The sequence below is a fragment of the Pleurodeles waltl genome, chromosome 10 (assembly GCF_031143425.1).
Source record: "Pleurodeles waltl isolate 20211129_DDA chromosome 10, aPleWal1.hap1.20221129, whole genome shotgun sequence".
Taxonomy (NCBI): domain Eukaryota; kingdom Metazoa; phylum Chordata; class Amphibia; order Caudata; family Salamandridae; genus Pleurodeles; species Pleurodeles waltl.
Window position 1 is genome coordinate 1,012,231,411 of NC_090449.1, and position 14,807 is coordinate 1,012,246,217.

Below are 14,807 nucleotides of genomic sequence, written 5' to 3' on the forward strand. Positions count from 1 at the left end.
CTTGCAGACTCGTGCCCCCGTCATCTAGTGACTTTTTCCCTATTTAACTTGCTCTGTTTTAGCGCATTTATTTGATAAAATCTTTTAAGATGGCTGCCTTGTTATTAGTTAGGCCCATGTTTTAGTTTTGCGATATCAGTGCCACCACACTAAGGTGTCAATGTCAAGTAACACAGATAAACAAACTGTAGGTGTTCAACACTGGGTACTTTCCCTCTTCACCCTTTCGAGGGAATTGTTTATATAAATTACCGTCCCAAGCATGTCTTGTTATCTATTGTTTGGGAACAGACCTACGTCCGGGGTCCAAGCAGATCTGTGTAAATACTCCTCACTTAAAACAGACAGTCAGAGGGATTCCGACCAGATGCCATTGCTGCTGCACGACGCATTGATGCTGACCCAGTCTTTGTGTCCCTACTGAATCTGAGCTAAAGACCTCATTCCAAGGTAATGAGGGTTGGGAGGCTCTTCTCGTGGACATGGCATTTGGCAGATTAGGTTCATCACACCTAGCTCTCTGTTAGGTGAGAGATTAGGTACATGATATTAGGGTAGAAGGACATATTTCACATCTCATGTCATTTCATGATATTGCAAGATGGTGGGGATCTTTGTATTAATGACTCTTGTCTTTACCATTCTGTTTCTTGCACTGTTCATTATCCTAATCATTGTAGCCCATGCAAATTATCGCAGATTGCAGTTTTGTTAAATAAAATCTATTTAAAACGTTACTGCATCTCCTTCATTGCCTTTGTTTAATTGAGACATGGTGTTTTTGTGAGAAAGGGTTAATCTCCGTTTAACCACAACACTCCGTGAGATGTCACACTCTTGAGTCCAGGCGTAAAGGCTGCCCAAATCACCCTTTACTGTTTGGGTTTTTGGTGAGGTGCTGCTTGTGAGTCGGGAGGGTTGGGACGACAGTTGCAACTTGTTGTAGGACTCGCATTGTTGTCTACAAACATAAATGCTGTCAACCTTAAACCAGCAGTCTTGCCTAGAGCAAGAGTCAAACTACGACAGTGTCTTTTGTTTGTTTTGATCGTATTGAAATCTTTGTTTCCATCACAGTTAAGAAGTACAAAAAGCATCAGGCCTCAAACTTGTAGTTTCCTTGCTGCCTATATATTTTAAAGTATTTCGATTGTATATTTACAACAGTTTTGACGTCTCACATCCTTTCTGTTCACACTCCTTGCATCCCAGCACTTATGTCACTTGGTTCACATCACAAATTTCCATCACAATGCAGTTAGAGGAAAAGTAAACCTGCAATCTCCATGTAACAGTATAGGAAGCAACATGTCAGATGACACTGTCAGACATTTGACCTCTGTTTTTTAAAGTACAGCAAGTTCAACAAGATATAAAATAAATTTAAAGTCCTATTTCTTGCACACTCTTCTCCTGACCTCTTGCAAGGTTTTCTGTCCCTCTACTTTCAGCACCCCACCAGCCACCCAATTTCCCCCAGCCCATGGTCAGTGACTGCAAATTAAAATAATATAATAATAAATAAAAAAACTTACCTTTTCCTGTTGCTGACTCTGCCTCCTGCTGCGTTGCTCCTCTATTCTTCTTGTGGTGTCCCAGCATTCGTTGGGACACCAGCACAGGCTCGCCAGCATTCCTCATGCTGCTTTCATGCTAAACCTGGTCTGAGCGGCTTGGACTGCCGCTCAGACACAACGTTGGGGTCTGTGCAGTTTTTCCAGCCCAGCTGTGTGCACAGCTGTGATGGAGAAACCTGAGTGTGCTTGAGACGGCTGGCCAAACACACATGCACAGAAGGGGGGAAGAAAACGATGGAAAGAACGGCACAAAGGGAAACAACAGGAACCTGCTTGAATAAAAGAAAAGAACAGGGGGTGCCTGGTTGTGGATAAAAAAGGCAGGAGGAGGATTCAAGACTACACTCAGCCTTGGTGTATGGCATGCTGACATATAATAGTGCCCGCCGCTGACATCTGAGCAGAGCTTTGGGCACCAGCACTCATTCTTTGACAAATTAAGCACTAAAATAGACACTGGTGCAAAAACTTCTGCAGCTACTGTTTCCGTGTTTGCACCAGCAACAGAGTCAGTTTGCAGGGTGAGCTGCTCTGCATAACACCTATTTCAGCAAACAGGTAATATGCAAATCGGCTTGCACAATACTATTGTGAGATTTCCTTTATACAGTGCTTCCTACATTGTACTGATATGCAAATCCATGATTTTCTAAGCGTGATAGCGAACAGGAACTTCACAACTATGCAACTAATGAGCCTACAATTATGTTTCCACTACCTTAAAAAGGCCACTTTCAACTATCCAATTAACACTGCTCGATTATTCAAGCTTTGTCAGACACTTTGAAATTGACACTTATTTTGTTAAGTTGTGTTATATTGATTAGTATAGCTCACTTATCACTGAAGAGGGTATCCTGGTGCTTAGGCAGGTAGGTAGGTTTGTGGTTCCGCAGGTGCTTATAGGAAGAGCCAGGTCTTCAGCTTCTTGTGGAACTCAAGAAGTGAGGAGGCTCTGACGTGTTGAGGGAGGTCGTTCTATGTCTGAGGTGTGAAGTAGGAGAATGATCAACCTCCAATTTTGCCTTTGCGGATGCGGGAAATATGTGTGAGCGTGACACAGAGCAAAGGTGTCTGGTGGGTTGGTGAAAATGTATGCGGCTGTTGAGGTATTCTGGTTCTGTGTTGTGTAGGGCTATGTATTTGTGCATGAGAAGTTTGAATTGGTTGCGCTTGTGAATGGGGAGCCAGTGAAGCTTCCTAGGGGCAGTGTGATATGGGTGCAGCGTGGGAGATCAAGTATGAGTCTTGCAGCAGTGTTCTAGATGGTCTGGAGCCTGTGTAGGAGTTGTGTGGATATTCTGGTGTAGAGAGTGTTGTCGTAGTCCAGCATGCTGGTGATGAATGCTTTTGTGACGGTCCATCTAGGTTCTGATGCAACAATTTGAAGATCTTTTGCAGAATGCGTAGGATGTAGAAAACGGAGGTGCATGCTACATTGTCTTGAGCCATCATGCTGAGCTTGTCGTCTGTAGGTGTGGGTGTTGGTCTTAGCTCCAACAGCCACCAGGTGGAGTCCCATGGGGAGGTCTTCTTGCCGAAGACCAGTACTTCTGTGTTGTCGGAGTTTAGCTGAAGGCAGTTAGTTCGCATCCAAGTCTGCTAGCATGGTCATGCAGTTGGTGAAGTTGGTTCTAGCTGTGCTTGTTTTGTCTGTCAGGGAGAAGATGAGTTGGGTGTCATTGGTATAGGAGATAACGGTGATGTCTTGTGATCTGATGATGTTGGCGAATGGTGCCATGTATATGTTGAAAAGGGTGGGGCTGAGGGACGATCTCTGTGGGACTACACATATCAATTTCTGTGAAGGGTGGCAGGGTGTCCCTTTGGGTTCTTCCCATGAAGAAGGAACAGATCCATTTGAGGGCAGATCCTTGTATGCAAATCTCATGGAGTTTTCTGATGAGGGTGTTATAGGAGACAGTTTGTAAGGTTGCAGAGGGGTCGAACAGGATGTGGGCTGCTGTTTCTCCTCCGTCTAGGATGATTTGAATGTGGGTGGCTGCTATGAGTGCTGTTTCAGTGCTATGGTTCTTTCTGAATCCTGACTGAGTGTTGCCTAGAACATGGTAAAGTTTTAAGTTTAAGAATTTTGAATCTGCAAATATGCTTTGGCAAATTACCCTGGACTTGCACATGTCCAAGCGTCTTTTGTTTTGAGTAAATTTCTGACTTTATTGGAATTCACAGATAATTCTAGGAGTACTCCTAGGAACCTGTGACTGTTAAGGATTTGTGGTAGTACGCACACACCTAAACGTGTATGCATGTGGAAATGTAACAAATATATATTTAAACATTCAGGAACACAACACAGAAGTGAATATGCACTGTTCTTTTCACATGGAGTATATAATTTCCTTGGCAGAAATCCTTGCTCCGCATCTCCAAAGATTTGGGAGGTATTCACTCCCCATTTCCACCCTGAAAACTGATTTACTCATACCTCTTGATAGGAGAACATAATCCCATTTCCAGGCTTGAAAACTACCAGGAAAATGTACGTAAATACCCACAAATTTGAGAATTTTGGATATTCATCAACTGTTGCAGGTATCCTCACCCATAACACCCAAACCTGCCCCCTGGAGCAACTTCACGGAAAATTCAGGCATCAGCTTAGTTGTACAAACTTGCATTTTGTGTATGAGTAATTTGAATTTGTACTCATAAATGATATTTGCACACCCAAGGGGCACATGGGTGTGACAGTGACCCCTTAAATTGAGATCCTAAATTACTCTTTCCACAGTTGATAACATGGCAGTCTATTTTGTAAAGCACCGCTTTATGCTGAAAGAGTTTTATGTTACTGATATCAGATGATTATTGTTACTAAACTCAGAAAGGTGAGCTGAGAAAGATGAAAAGCTAAGGAAATGTACAGGGACCTGCACAGGAGACTGCTTGGCTAAGCAATGTCAGTTGTTGTGGATGCAACCAGACAGGTCTTTTGTTTTTGAGAGAGACTGTCTTCTGATTTTTTCCCCAGGTGCTTCTCTTTCCATTTGCAGAGGTTTTGGTATATAGGCATAAGTCGACTATGCTATTTCTAAGATGTTTGCACCATACTGTTTCTTGATAGCCTCTAGAGACTTGGCCCAGTTGGAAGGGGCCCTTTATCTTCCCATGACCTTCCCACCATCTTCACTGATCACTGAATGTTTTATGCAAAGACACAACAGCTGTGAGCAACATGAGTCCTGTGGATTTCACTGTCACAAGTATTTTGGGGGAGGACCTACTTCAAACCAGTTACTGCACCACTTCGAGGAGCAATATCATAAGAAAGATATAACTTAATTTTTCCATTCCTTTACGATAATTGCAGGAGCGGCATGCGGTGCTTTTTAGGGGTGGGGAGGCACGCACACAGGGGTGGGTGGGAATTAATAAAAAAATGAAGAAAAAAAAACCACTTACCTGTATCATCGCCACCGCCACTGCACCGCTCTTCTGGCTCCTCTGCTGCAGGAGCGCCCAGCCAGAGTGCTCCCAGGCAGACTGGGAGCCTGGGTCTGCTCTCTCCAACCCGGCAGCACAGTGCGGGGTTAGAAAGAGCCCTGTGCGCATGTGTGTTTGGCCGGCCGAGACGGCCACCCAAACATACATGCGCATTGATGGGAGTGCACAGTGCACTTCCCTCAGTGCTCGTCACAGCCTGTTGCCCCACCCCTTTTACTACAATCCGACAAACACAGTTTATTATTGTTTTGTAGTAAAAGGTTGGCAGCTGCTGCTACTGGCTTGGGGTGGGAGGGGTGTTTGGACAACACTCCTCCGCTCTAGCGGGGGAGCCACACCTGGATAATTGTCCTTCTGAGACATAGCGTGTGCTTCCCTTATTGTTGATACTCCAGGGTACATCACTGGTTTGACACAAATATATGGAACATGCGATAACTTACCTCCTTGTAGGCGTGATTTCTCCTCATGCTTGTAAAAACCAAACAGGGCCTTCACTAAGATTTGTGAGACTTTTAATAATGTGGCCCGAACATCCGGAGTAGCCCACGTTGGTAAAGTAAGTTTGTGTATCCCCTACAAAAAGGACACAATAATTATGTTTTGAACTGCTCGGCAGAGGTGTTTAGCACTATTTCCCACAGTACAAAGAGTGATATAGACACTTTAAAATAAATACATAACATTGTATTTAATTGCCTGTTAACAATAGTTGAACTCTAACAGAAGCAGTAAAATGCTGAGGACAATAATGAAAAATGTATTTTGAAATTTCTCCAAGTCCTATAAACATGTACAGAAACACAAACCCAGTCTGGGGAACATTTCAAATGTATCCAACTAAAGGGTTTAAGGCAAGAGTAACAAAAATACTTGTAAATCTATATGCCTACACATAGGAGTAGATTGTTCAGTTTCAGAAGTTCACTAATACTTCATGTAGTGTGTCTGGAAATCTGTGCCCAACACAGCTTCCCATGTGTAGTACTGGTAATGTTATGTACCATTTGGTGTTATTCTTAAGGAAATGATGTACACAGGGTACAATTGTTCATTGAGGAACGCAGACTCCCGTGCAAAACTGAATTGGTTTGTTTTGGTTTCTTTTTTCCCTTCACATGGAAATCTGTCTGTTCTGTCACAAATTTGTGAGTGTGGCAATCCCCTTACCACCTTCAAAGACGACTTACTCCAGCTCTCTTGTGGTGGAAATATCCAGCTATTTAAAGGTAGGAAAAAGTCAGAGGTGAGGTTGAGAATATTCACAAACTCACCAGTTTGTAAGGAATCACAAAGCCTCACAGTAAACCATGCTGAATCCACACCCCCAGCTCTTGTGTGGGTTTCACTACTGCATAATTGGCTGAAGCCTTAAAACATTGCATGAGGCCGGTCAATGCAAAGCAGTTTTACTGACAACATGCTGAAATCCACTTAAATAGAAAGCATATCGAGCGAAGTCTCCAGATCTGGAGAATAGTAACACTTTATGACCACAAGTGAAAGAAGACATGGCAAAGCCAATAGGCCTGGTACTGGTCCAGGCCTTTTGACTTGTCAATGTTTGTTTTGTAATGGTTTTTGCACAACTTCATTGTTGGAGCAGCCCCCACCAATCAATTTCTTTTTAAAATCAAACATATTTTTTGTGTCAAAAATCATCCATTTCAATAGTAGTTCCTGCCACTGAAATAAACTACTTTTTGTGTGGGTTTGGTCCTGGTAAAAGAGCAGAACGCAGTCACTCACAGTGAAGTTAGCCAGTTGCTGAAAGCTGTATGCTCTAGTGGGTGTAAGAAAAATGTAAATGGCATATTATGTGTATAATTGTAGTAAAATCAAAAGTCTTGGCTAACGCTAGAAGAAGAATGGGCCTGTTTCCTCTTTCGGCAAAACATTGTGAAAAACTTCATTTGGTCATCCCAAAAATCTGAAAAGCACTAGATTTAAATGTTATGGGTCACACTTCATCCTGAACCACCAAACCGTTGTGAAATGAGAAAAAAAATTAACTGGATAACAACACTGTCTTTTAATCTACTTTCACTATAATGTTACATTTAATACGGATTATGCAGGCTGCCTACCGAAGGCCTCTCTTGGGAGAAGATAGAGATCAGCAGTGAATACACTGCAATGCAATGCAGTGAGTGAATGAATGACATGTAACAGGCTTAGATGAAATAAAAATAAAAACAAAAGGATTCACTGCAGTAGCAGTATAAAAGATGTTATTAGCAGGCGTTAGGAAAAAATGCAGTCTTATTTCAAAAGGGCAGTCTGGTGGGTCAGGGGACTAATGCATCCCCTTCAGGGATTTATATTTGCCCCTAAGGTCACACGTTCAAATCTCAGCCTTTCATCCTTCCAAGGTTGATAAAATGAATAACATTGAGTTGGGCAAAAATAAACACTTGCCAAGAAGAATTCTTAGGGGTGAGTGTTGCACCCTCTAAATGGATTTTTATGTCAACTGAGAGGCGATGCTCAAGATTGCTTTTCCCTGCTTGATGGTTCAGAGACTTCATGAAGACAGCCCCTTGGCTACCAGGCACAAGCATCTGTAAAGGCATGGCTGCTGATGCAAAGAAAATAGGACATGTGGACAATGGCATGATCTCGTCCTGTATGTATGTGACACGAAGTGCAAACCTAGCTACAAAGCAATGAAATGCTGTACGTGATGGTGGTTATATAGTGGGTAAAAGCAGATGGATTACTGAGAGAGAGTTGAGGGGGGTGCTGTTTGAATATGAGGCTCACAGAAAAAATGGAAGGGGCTGGTTAGGGCTACAAAAGGGAGCTGTGATACTAAGGGCGTGTACAACTGTTGTTTCTGATAAAATTGGAGAGATAAGGGTCCACTTTCTTGTTTGGAACCAGGTGTGATGACTTTTGTCGGTATTGCTTCGATGGTTGCTAAGGTGGATTTGGGAATCTCCTTTAATATTGGTTTGAAAGGTAGCAACCATAATATGTATTAGTATAACAAACAAAACATCCTTAGAAGACTGCTTGGTTTTTCTTTTAACAAACAATTTGCAGTTCTGTCTAGCAGAAAAAAAAAATTCTACCCATACATTTAAAAACATCGTTGAGGATATTCTAAGCGCACAAAATGTACAATGCTTAAGTTCTGAAACTGTTAGAAACAATCTCCCTTGATTAAATGCTGCTGCCAAACGCAAAACAATTTACAACGGGATTAAAATTGAGGATAACAAAGTTGTCACAACAAATATAACCACTAGATGGCAGTGCTCAGTAGGAGGTTTCAGGGCCAGATTCTCAAAGGTAAATTTACACTTTTTTGTACGTTTTCAATTCACAAAGGTATTGTAGAGAGGTATCTTTTTGGTTTCGGAACTTTCGCACCTAAAAAGATAGTATTGTCCTTAATTTGTGAATCAGGCCCCCAGTACTGAATCAGTACAACGGACGTAGTTAGAAAGGGAGGCAAGTTGACTTCAAAGGCAAGATATTTTTAATTTATTTTGCATTTATAACGCAGACATTACCCAAAGGTGTTAAAGCACTTTAAAAAAAATAGGCTTCATTACGAGAGATACAAAATTACAAACAGTAGCTATTTACGATCATTACAAAAGGCACAAAGTGGCGGTTAGAAACAAAAGGATATTTTCTTGTTTTGATAGCTACAAAGGCACAGTCTTACAAATGTTAGAAGATGTAGGCGGTATAGGTAGCAGAAGTAAGGTTAGGTTAAGTGAGACAGAGATAGGGCAGTTAGGCCCTCATTACAACATTGGCGGTAAATCCCGCTTACCGCCGTGCAGAAGACCGTCAACACACCGCAGCGGCCGTGGAATACCCTTACAGCTATTACGACCCACAGCCCGGAATCCGCCAAAAACCAGACACCCACACAAGTCCGCCACACCAAAGGTCAGTGATAAACTGACGATAACAAAACCTCCACCGCCACGCCAACAGGAATACGCCCACACTATCACGACCCACGGATCCATGCGTCGGTCTTTCAACCGCGGTATTCCATTAGCAGTACACACCGCTGCGCTCAAAATACACACACAATTACAAAACACAACCACATTGGACAATTACAAATACACACACCAGATATACATACACACACCACTCCCACACACTCAATACAATATAAAACACACACTCACATCACCCACAAACCCCTATGACAAAAATTGAGAAAGAAGCCCAGAGAGAGACACCACCAGAAACAACACTAGCATCCACAGGCACACAACACCATCACTCACACAACATCCACGCACGCCAGACAACACACACAAACACATCCCCTCACACATCACAACACACACCACCTCACACATCACCCACACCACATCCTGGCACCGCAAAGACACCCCAGGTTCTCTGAGGAGGAGCTCAGGGTCATGGTGGAGGAAATCGGCCGGGTAGAGCCACAGCTATTCGGATCACAGGTGCAGCACACCTCCATAGCTAGGAAGATGGAGCTATGGCGCAGAATCGTAGACAGGGTCAACGCAGTGGACAGCATCCAAGAACTAGGGATGACATCAGGAAGAGGTGGAACGACCTACAGGGGAAGGTATGTTCCGTGGTATCAAGACACCAGATTGCAGTACAGAGGACTGGCGGCGGGCCCCTACCTCCTCCCCCACAACTAACAACATGGGAGAAGCAAGTCTTGGCTATACTGCATCCTGAGGGCCTCGCAGGAGTAGCAGGAGGAATGGACTCTGGTAAGTCAAATCTTAACTATTACATCCTCCAACCTACCTGCATGCTATCACATACCCCACCCTCACCCCCATCACTCCAACACCTCACAAATGTCCCACTATCACAACCCACACATCCCAACACCAAGCCCTGCATGCAACACCAAAGCATGGACACCCATCACCAAAGCATGTCCACTACAGATACCCACACAGACCCCAAACCAATTATCACACAAGGTCCTACAGAAGAATGCAAGCACTGGAGTACAGGGTCACCCACTCATTGCACACGATGGCACACACAGATGCAATAATCATGCCTTTACACCCCTGCTGGACCCCTAGCCAACGTCACCAGACAGGAGGTTCCAGACATGTACACTCCCCCCACAGAAGAGGCCCACAGCGATGACAACAGCTCTGTCCAACTGGATCAAGATGGCCAGCCCGGCCCATCTGGGACCTCGGGACAGTCGGTTCCCCTGACACTGGCACAAGCCACCACAGAGCCTCCCCCCTCAGGAAACACCAGCACAGCACCCACCCACTGGGCCCATCCCTCTGTCCCCAGGACACGTCAAGCAGCAGTGTGTCCACCACTACAGGGAACCCAGGCAAACCCACCAACCCAAGAAAATCAGGGACCTGGGGGCAGTGGCAGTGGACACACGGTTCAGGGGACAGAGGCACAGGAAAACAGGGGAACTGGGAGGACTGCTGTGCGACAGGGGGAAGACAGGCCCAGGGAACCCACTCTCCACGAGGCCCTCTCCAACATCATGGGAGCGTACCATCATTCCCAGGAGACGATGGCAACGGTACTGGCCAAGTTTCAGGAGACCCAGCGGCTGCAGGAGGAACAGTATCTGGGGATCAGGGAGGAACTTAAGTCCATCAACACCAGCCTGGTCACCACTATATGGGTGCTGAAGGACCTTGTGAACACCAGGAGGGACACTGTGGCACAACAAGGGGCCCCTGACACTAGCCTGGATGATGAACAGCCCCCCACCTCAGCCGGCGCTAGTGGACAGGAGGCACTGCCACAGGACCACAACACCAGCACCCCACCCCCTGCAGAAGGGAAACCAACCCGCAAACGGTCCCTGAGATCCAGGACAAAGACAGAGAACAATGCCAAGACCCCCGCCAGGAAATGAGACCCCCCTGAATGTCATCCTTCTGTCCCACTTCGTCACCCTGTCCATCCATCAACCGCCCTAGCTCCACTTCCTATGCCCCTTTGTGAAACAAATAGACTGGACTCTGCCATGGACAATCCTCCACCATCACCCCTGCCCATTTTACAACCCCCTCCACTATTTTGCACTGAAATAAACACTCTTGAATCACAAAACAAGCTGGAGTCAGTCTGTGCTTTCACAAATGTGTATTTGCAATAACTATGGAATATAGAAATGTCGATTGTATCGTCAACATACCGATGTAACACAGCTCTAGTCCATGAGGTAATATAGCAGAGGTCACACAGTGGGACCCACATCTGTGAAATGGAAAGGCAAAGTGACAAGTCAAGGTCCATACACTGGGTGAAAGTGACAGACATATGATAGGTCTAACAATTGTATGAGAGGTGTGAGGCAGTGACATCTTCTTACCTGTGTCTCACTGGAAGTATTGCTGGATAACCGTTGTTTCTGTTGTCGATATCCTCTTCTTCCGTCTCCTCTTCTTCACTGTCCACAGGCTCCACAGCTGCCACAAGAGCTCCTTCTGGACCATCCTCCTGCAGAAAAGGCACCTGTCGTCGCAAAGCCAGGTTGTGCAGCATACAGCAGGCCACAATGATCTGGCACACCTTCTTTGGTGAGTAGTAGAAAGAACCACCTGTCATATGAAGGCACCGGAACCTGGCCTTCAGGAGGCCGAAGGTCCTTTCGATCACTCTCCTAGTTCACCCATGTGCCTCATTGTAGCGTTCCTCTGCCCTTGTCCTGGGATTTCTCACTGGGGTCAGTAGCCATGACAGATTGGGGTAACCAGAGTCACCTGCAAATGTCGAGGGACAACTGTTAAACACACACTAACCCTTAGGGACAACCCCAGATCCAGACAACTATCACAGGGTATAGGGTCCTTGTCCTCACCTATTAGCCACACACGGTGCCTCAGGAGCTGCCCCTTCACATAAGGGATGCTGCTATTCCTCAGAATGTAAGCGTCATGCACTGAGCCAGGAAACTTGGCATTCACATGGGAGATGTACTGGTCGGCCAAACACACCATCTGCACATTCATTGAATGGTGGCTCGTCCGGTTTCTGTACACCTGTTCACTCCTGCGTGGGGGTACCAAGGCCACATGTGTCCCATCAATGGCACCTATGATGTTGGAGATATGTCCCAGGGCATAGAAGTCACCTTTCACTGAAGGCAAATCCTCCACCTGAGGGAAAACGATGTAGCTGCACATGTGTTTAAGCAGGGCAGACAACACTCTGGACAATACGTTTGAGAACATAGGCTGGGACATCTCTGATGCAATGGCCACTGTTGTTTGAAAAGACCCACTTGCCAGGAAATGGAGTACTGACAGGACCTGCACTAGAGGGGGGATTCCTGTGGGATGGCGGATTGCTGACATCAGGTCTGGCTCCAACTGGGCTCACAGTTCATGGATTGTTGCACGATCAAGTCTGTAGGTGACTATTACGTGTCTCTCTTCCATTGTCAACAGGTCCACCAGCGGTCTGTACACCGGAGGATGCCGCCATCTCACCACCTGCCCCAGCGGACGTGCCCTATGGAGGAGAACAGCGAGCAGAGAGTCAGCCAACACTGAGGTATTACTAAATGTCATTAGCAAACATTTGTAAATCCGCAATGTGCCTGTTACTGTGTGTATGTAGATAGGTGTGATGCAGTTAATATTAATGCCATGTGGCCCCCTGAAATGGCGGCTGCCTGACCTGTAAGGTGGGACAAGGGAATATGAGGTTACTGTGCTGCCGTTGTACACCATTGCGTGGTCGAAGACCGCAGCGCAATCCTGCATTGGTTAACATTGGACCCTATGGGTCCCAGGAGCCAATGACGATGTACGCCGGCTGTGACGGTACGCACAGCCGTGGGCGTGACCGCCATTTTCTGTCTGTTCACTCACTTGATACCTGACCTTCGACAGGGGAGGACCTACACTGCAAGTGCTGCTGTGACCTCAGTCTGGAAGCGACGATGGCTCATGTGTCTGGGGAAAGGCCCCTGCCTTCACTTCGTAGGAGTTGGAGAAGTTAGTGGATGGGTACAGGCTACTCTACGGTCCTCCAGACAAACAGGTGAGTACACTGTGAGCATGCTGCATGGGCAATACCTGTTTGGAGTGGTGTGGATGGAAGATACATGGCGGGGTGGAGACTGAGGCCTGCATGTGCGGACGGTGAGTGTATGTGAGTCAGGGCAAGGGTGGGAACGTGGGCCAATGACTGTGACGGTCCGGACGGTTAAAGTTTTTCCTTTTCCCCTGTACTATTCCTCTAGGTCAGCGCCCACCAGATGAAGGATATTTGGCGTGCCATCGTCAATCACGTCCAGACCCTGGGGGTCCACCACAGACAGAGCACCCACTGCCGGAAAAGACGGGAGGACATTTGCCGCTGGAGCAAGAAGACGGCGGAGGCCCAGCTGGGGATGGCCTCCCAACGTGGGAGGGGTGCCCGTCACACCATGACCCCCCTGATGTTCCGGATCCTGGCGGTGGCGTATCCAGAGTTGGATGGGCGCTTGAGGGCATCACAGCAGCCACAAGGGGGTGAGTACCGTCACATCCATCTGACTCTGCGCGCATTACGAGGTGTCTGGGTGGGGGAGGTGGGCAGTGGGTTACCCTAGGCCAGGGCGAGCTTTGTAGGCAAGGACCCTTTGTGAGGCAGGCTATGTGGCACCCCAACCCCACCAGTGGTAAGAGCCATCCACACCTAATCAGGCTCCTGTGACTTCCATGTGTGCAGTACTCGGGCATAGTCTTGTACCCCATGGGCAAGTGATTAATCTAGGAACTCTAAGTGCATGGCATAGTGCAGATGGCTGCTGTGTCTGTAGTGTCCGCAAAAGGTAGTGGTATTGCATGCACTGAACATGTATTTCTTCTGTCTTTCCCCCACCCTTTTTGTGGTCTCCCTGTTCTTGTGTGCAATAGCATCATCAAGCGGAAGAGCAGTGGCACCAGAGAAGGAGGGAGCAGCATCCTACTAGGCCCTGGAGGGTGAGACAACGGAGTCTGAAGCCACCAGTGGGACGGAGGGTGAGGGGAGCTCCACGGCGGGGACAGGAGGTGACATCAGCGACAGCGACTCCTCCTCTGATGGGAGCTCCCTTGCGGTGGCGGCCCCCTCTGTGCCCCCCGCATCAACAGGTACAGCCGCCACCCCCCCTACCAGCACCGCCCTCCCAGCAGCCCCTCAGCGGGTGTCCCATGGCCGCTCACCCAGGAGGGTGGGCATCTCCTTCGCCCCAGGCACCTCAGGCCCTGCCCCAGTCAGCCCTGCTGCCCTCAGTGAGGAGGCTATTGACCTCCTGAGATCCCTCACTGTTGGGAAATCTACCATTCTGAATGCCATCCAGGGTGTCGAGAGGCATTTGCAACAAACAAATGCCGACCTGGAGGGCATTCTTTCTGGCCAGGCAGCCCAACAGAGAGCATTTCAGGCTCTGGCCTCAGCACTGATGGCAGCCATTGTCCCTGTGTCCAGCCTCCCCCCTACAACTTCCTCCACCCATGCACACACCTCATCACACAAGGGTGGCTCAGGCAAACATAAGGACCACACATCCCACAGGCACTCACACAAGCATCATTCCCATGCAGACAAACCAACATCCACTGCCTCCACTGTTTCCCCCTCCTCCACGTCATCCTCCTCCCTCCCTGTCTCGTCTCCACTCACACCTGCATGCACTATATCCTCAGCCACTACCTCCATCACCAGCACACCCATCACCACACACCGCTCACGTGCACTCACCACCCCCACTACCATTCACACATCCCCTGTGTCCTCTCCCAGTGTGTGTGTAAGCCCTCCTCCCAAAGTACACAA

At 47.1% G+C, this 14,807-nt stretch overlaps 1 protein-coding gene across 2 annotated transcripts in view; it reads right to left on the bottom strand.

Moving 5' to 3' along the window:
* The window catches only part of LOC138262135 (prostatic acid phosphatase-like), a 452,521-nt gene that overhangs the window by 68,067 nt on the left and 369,647 nt on the right, over window positions 1–14,807 (bottom strand). For both annotated transcript variants that reach the window (XM_069211915.1, XM_069211914.1), the window contains exon 7: window positions 5,486–5,618. In XM_069211915.1, coding sequence (XP_069068016.1) covers window positions 5,486–5,618 — 133 coding nt within the window. The remainder of the gene's footprint in view (window positions 1–5,485; window positions 5,619–14,807) is intronic.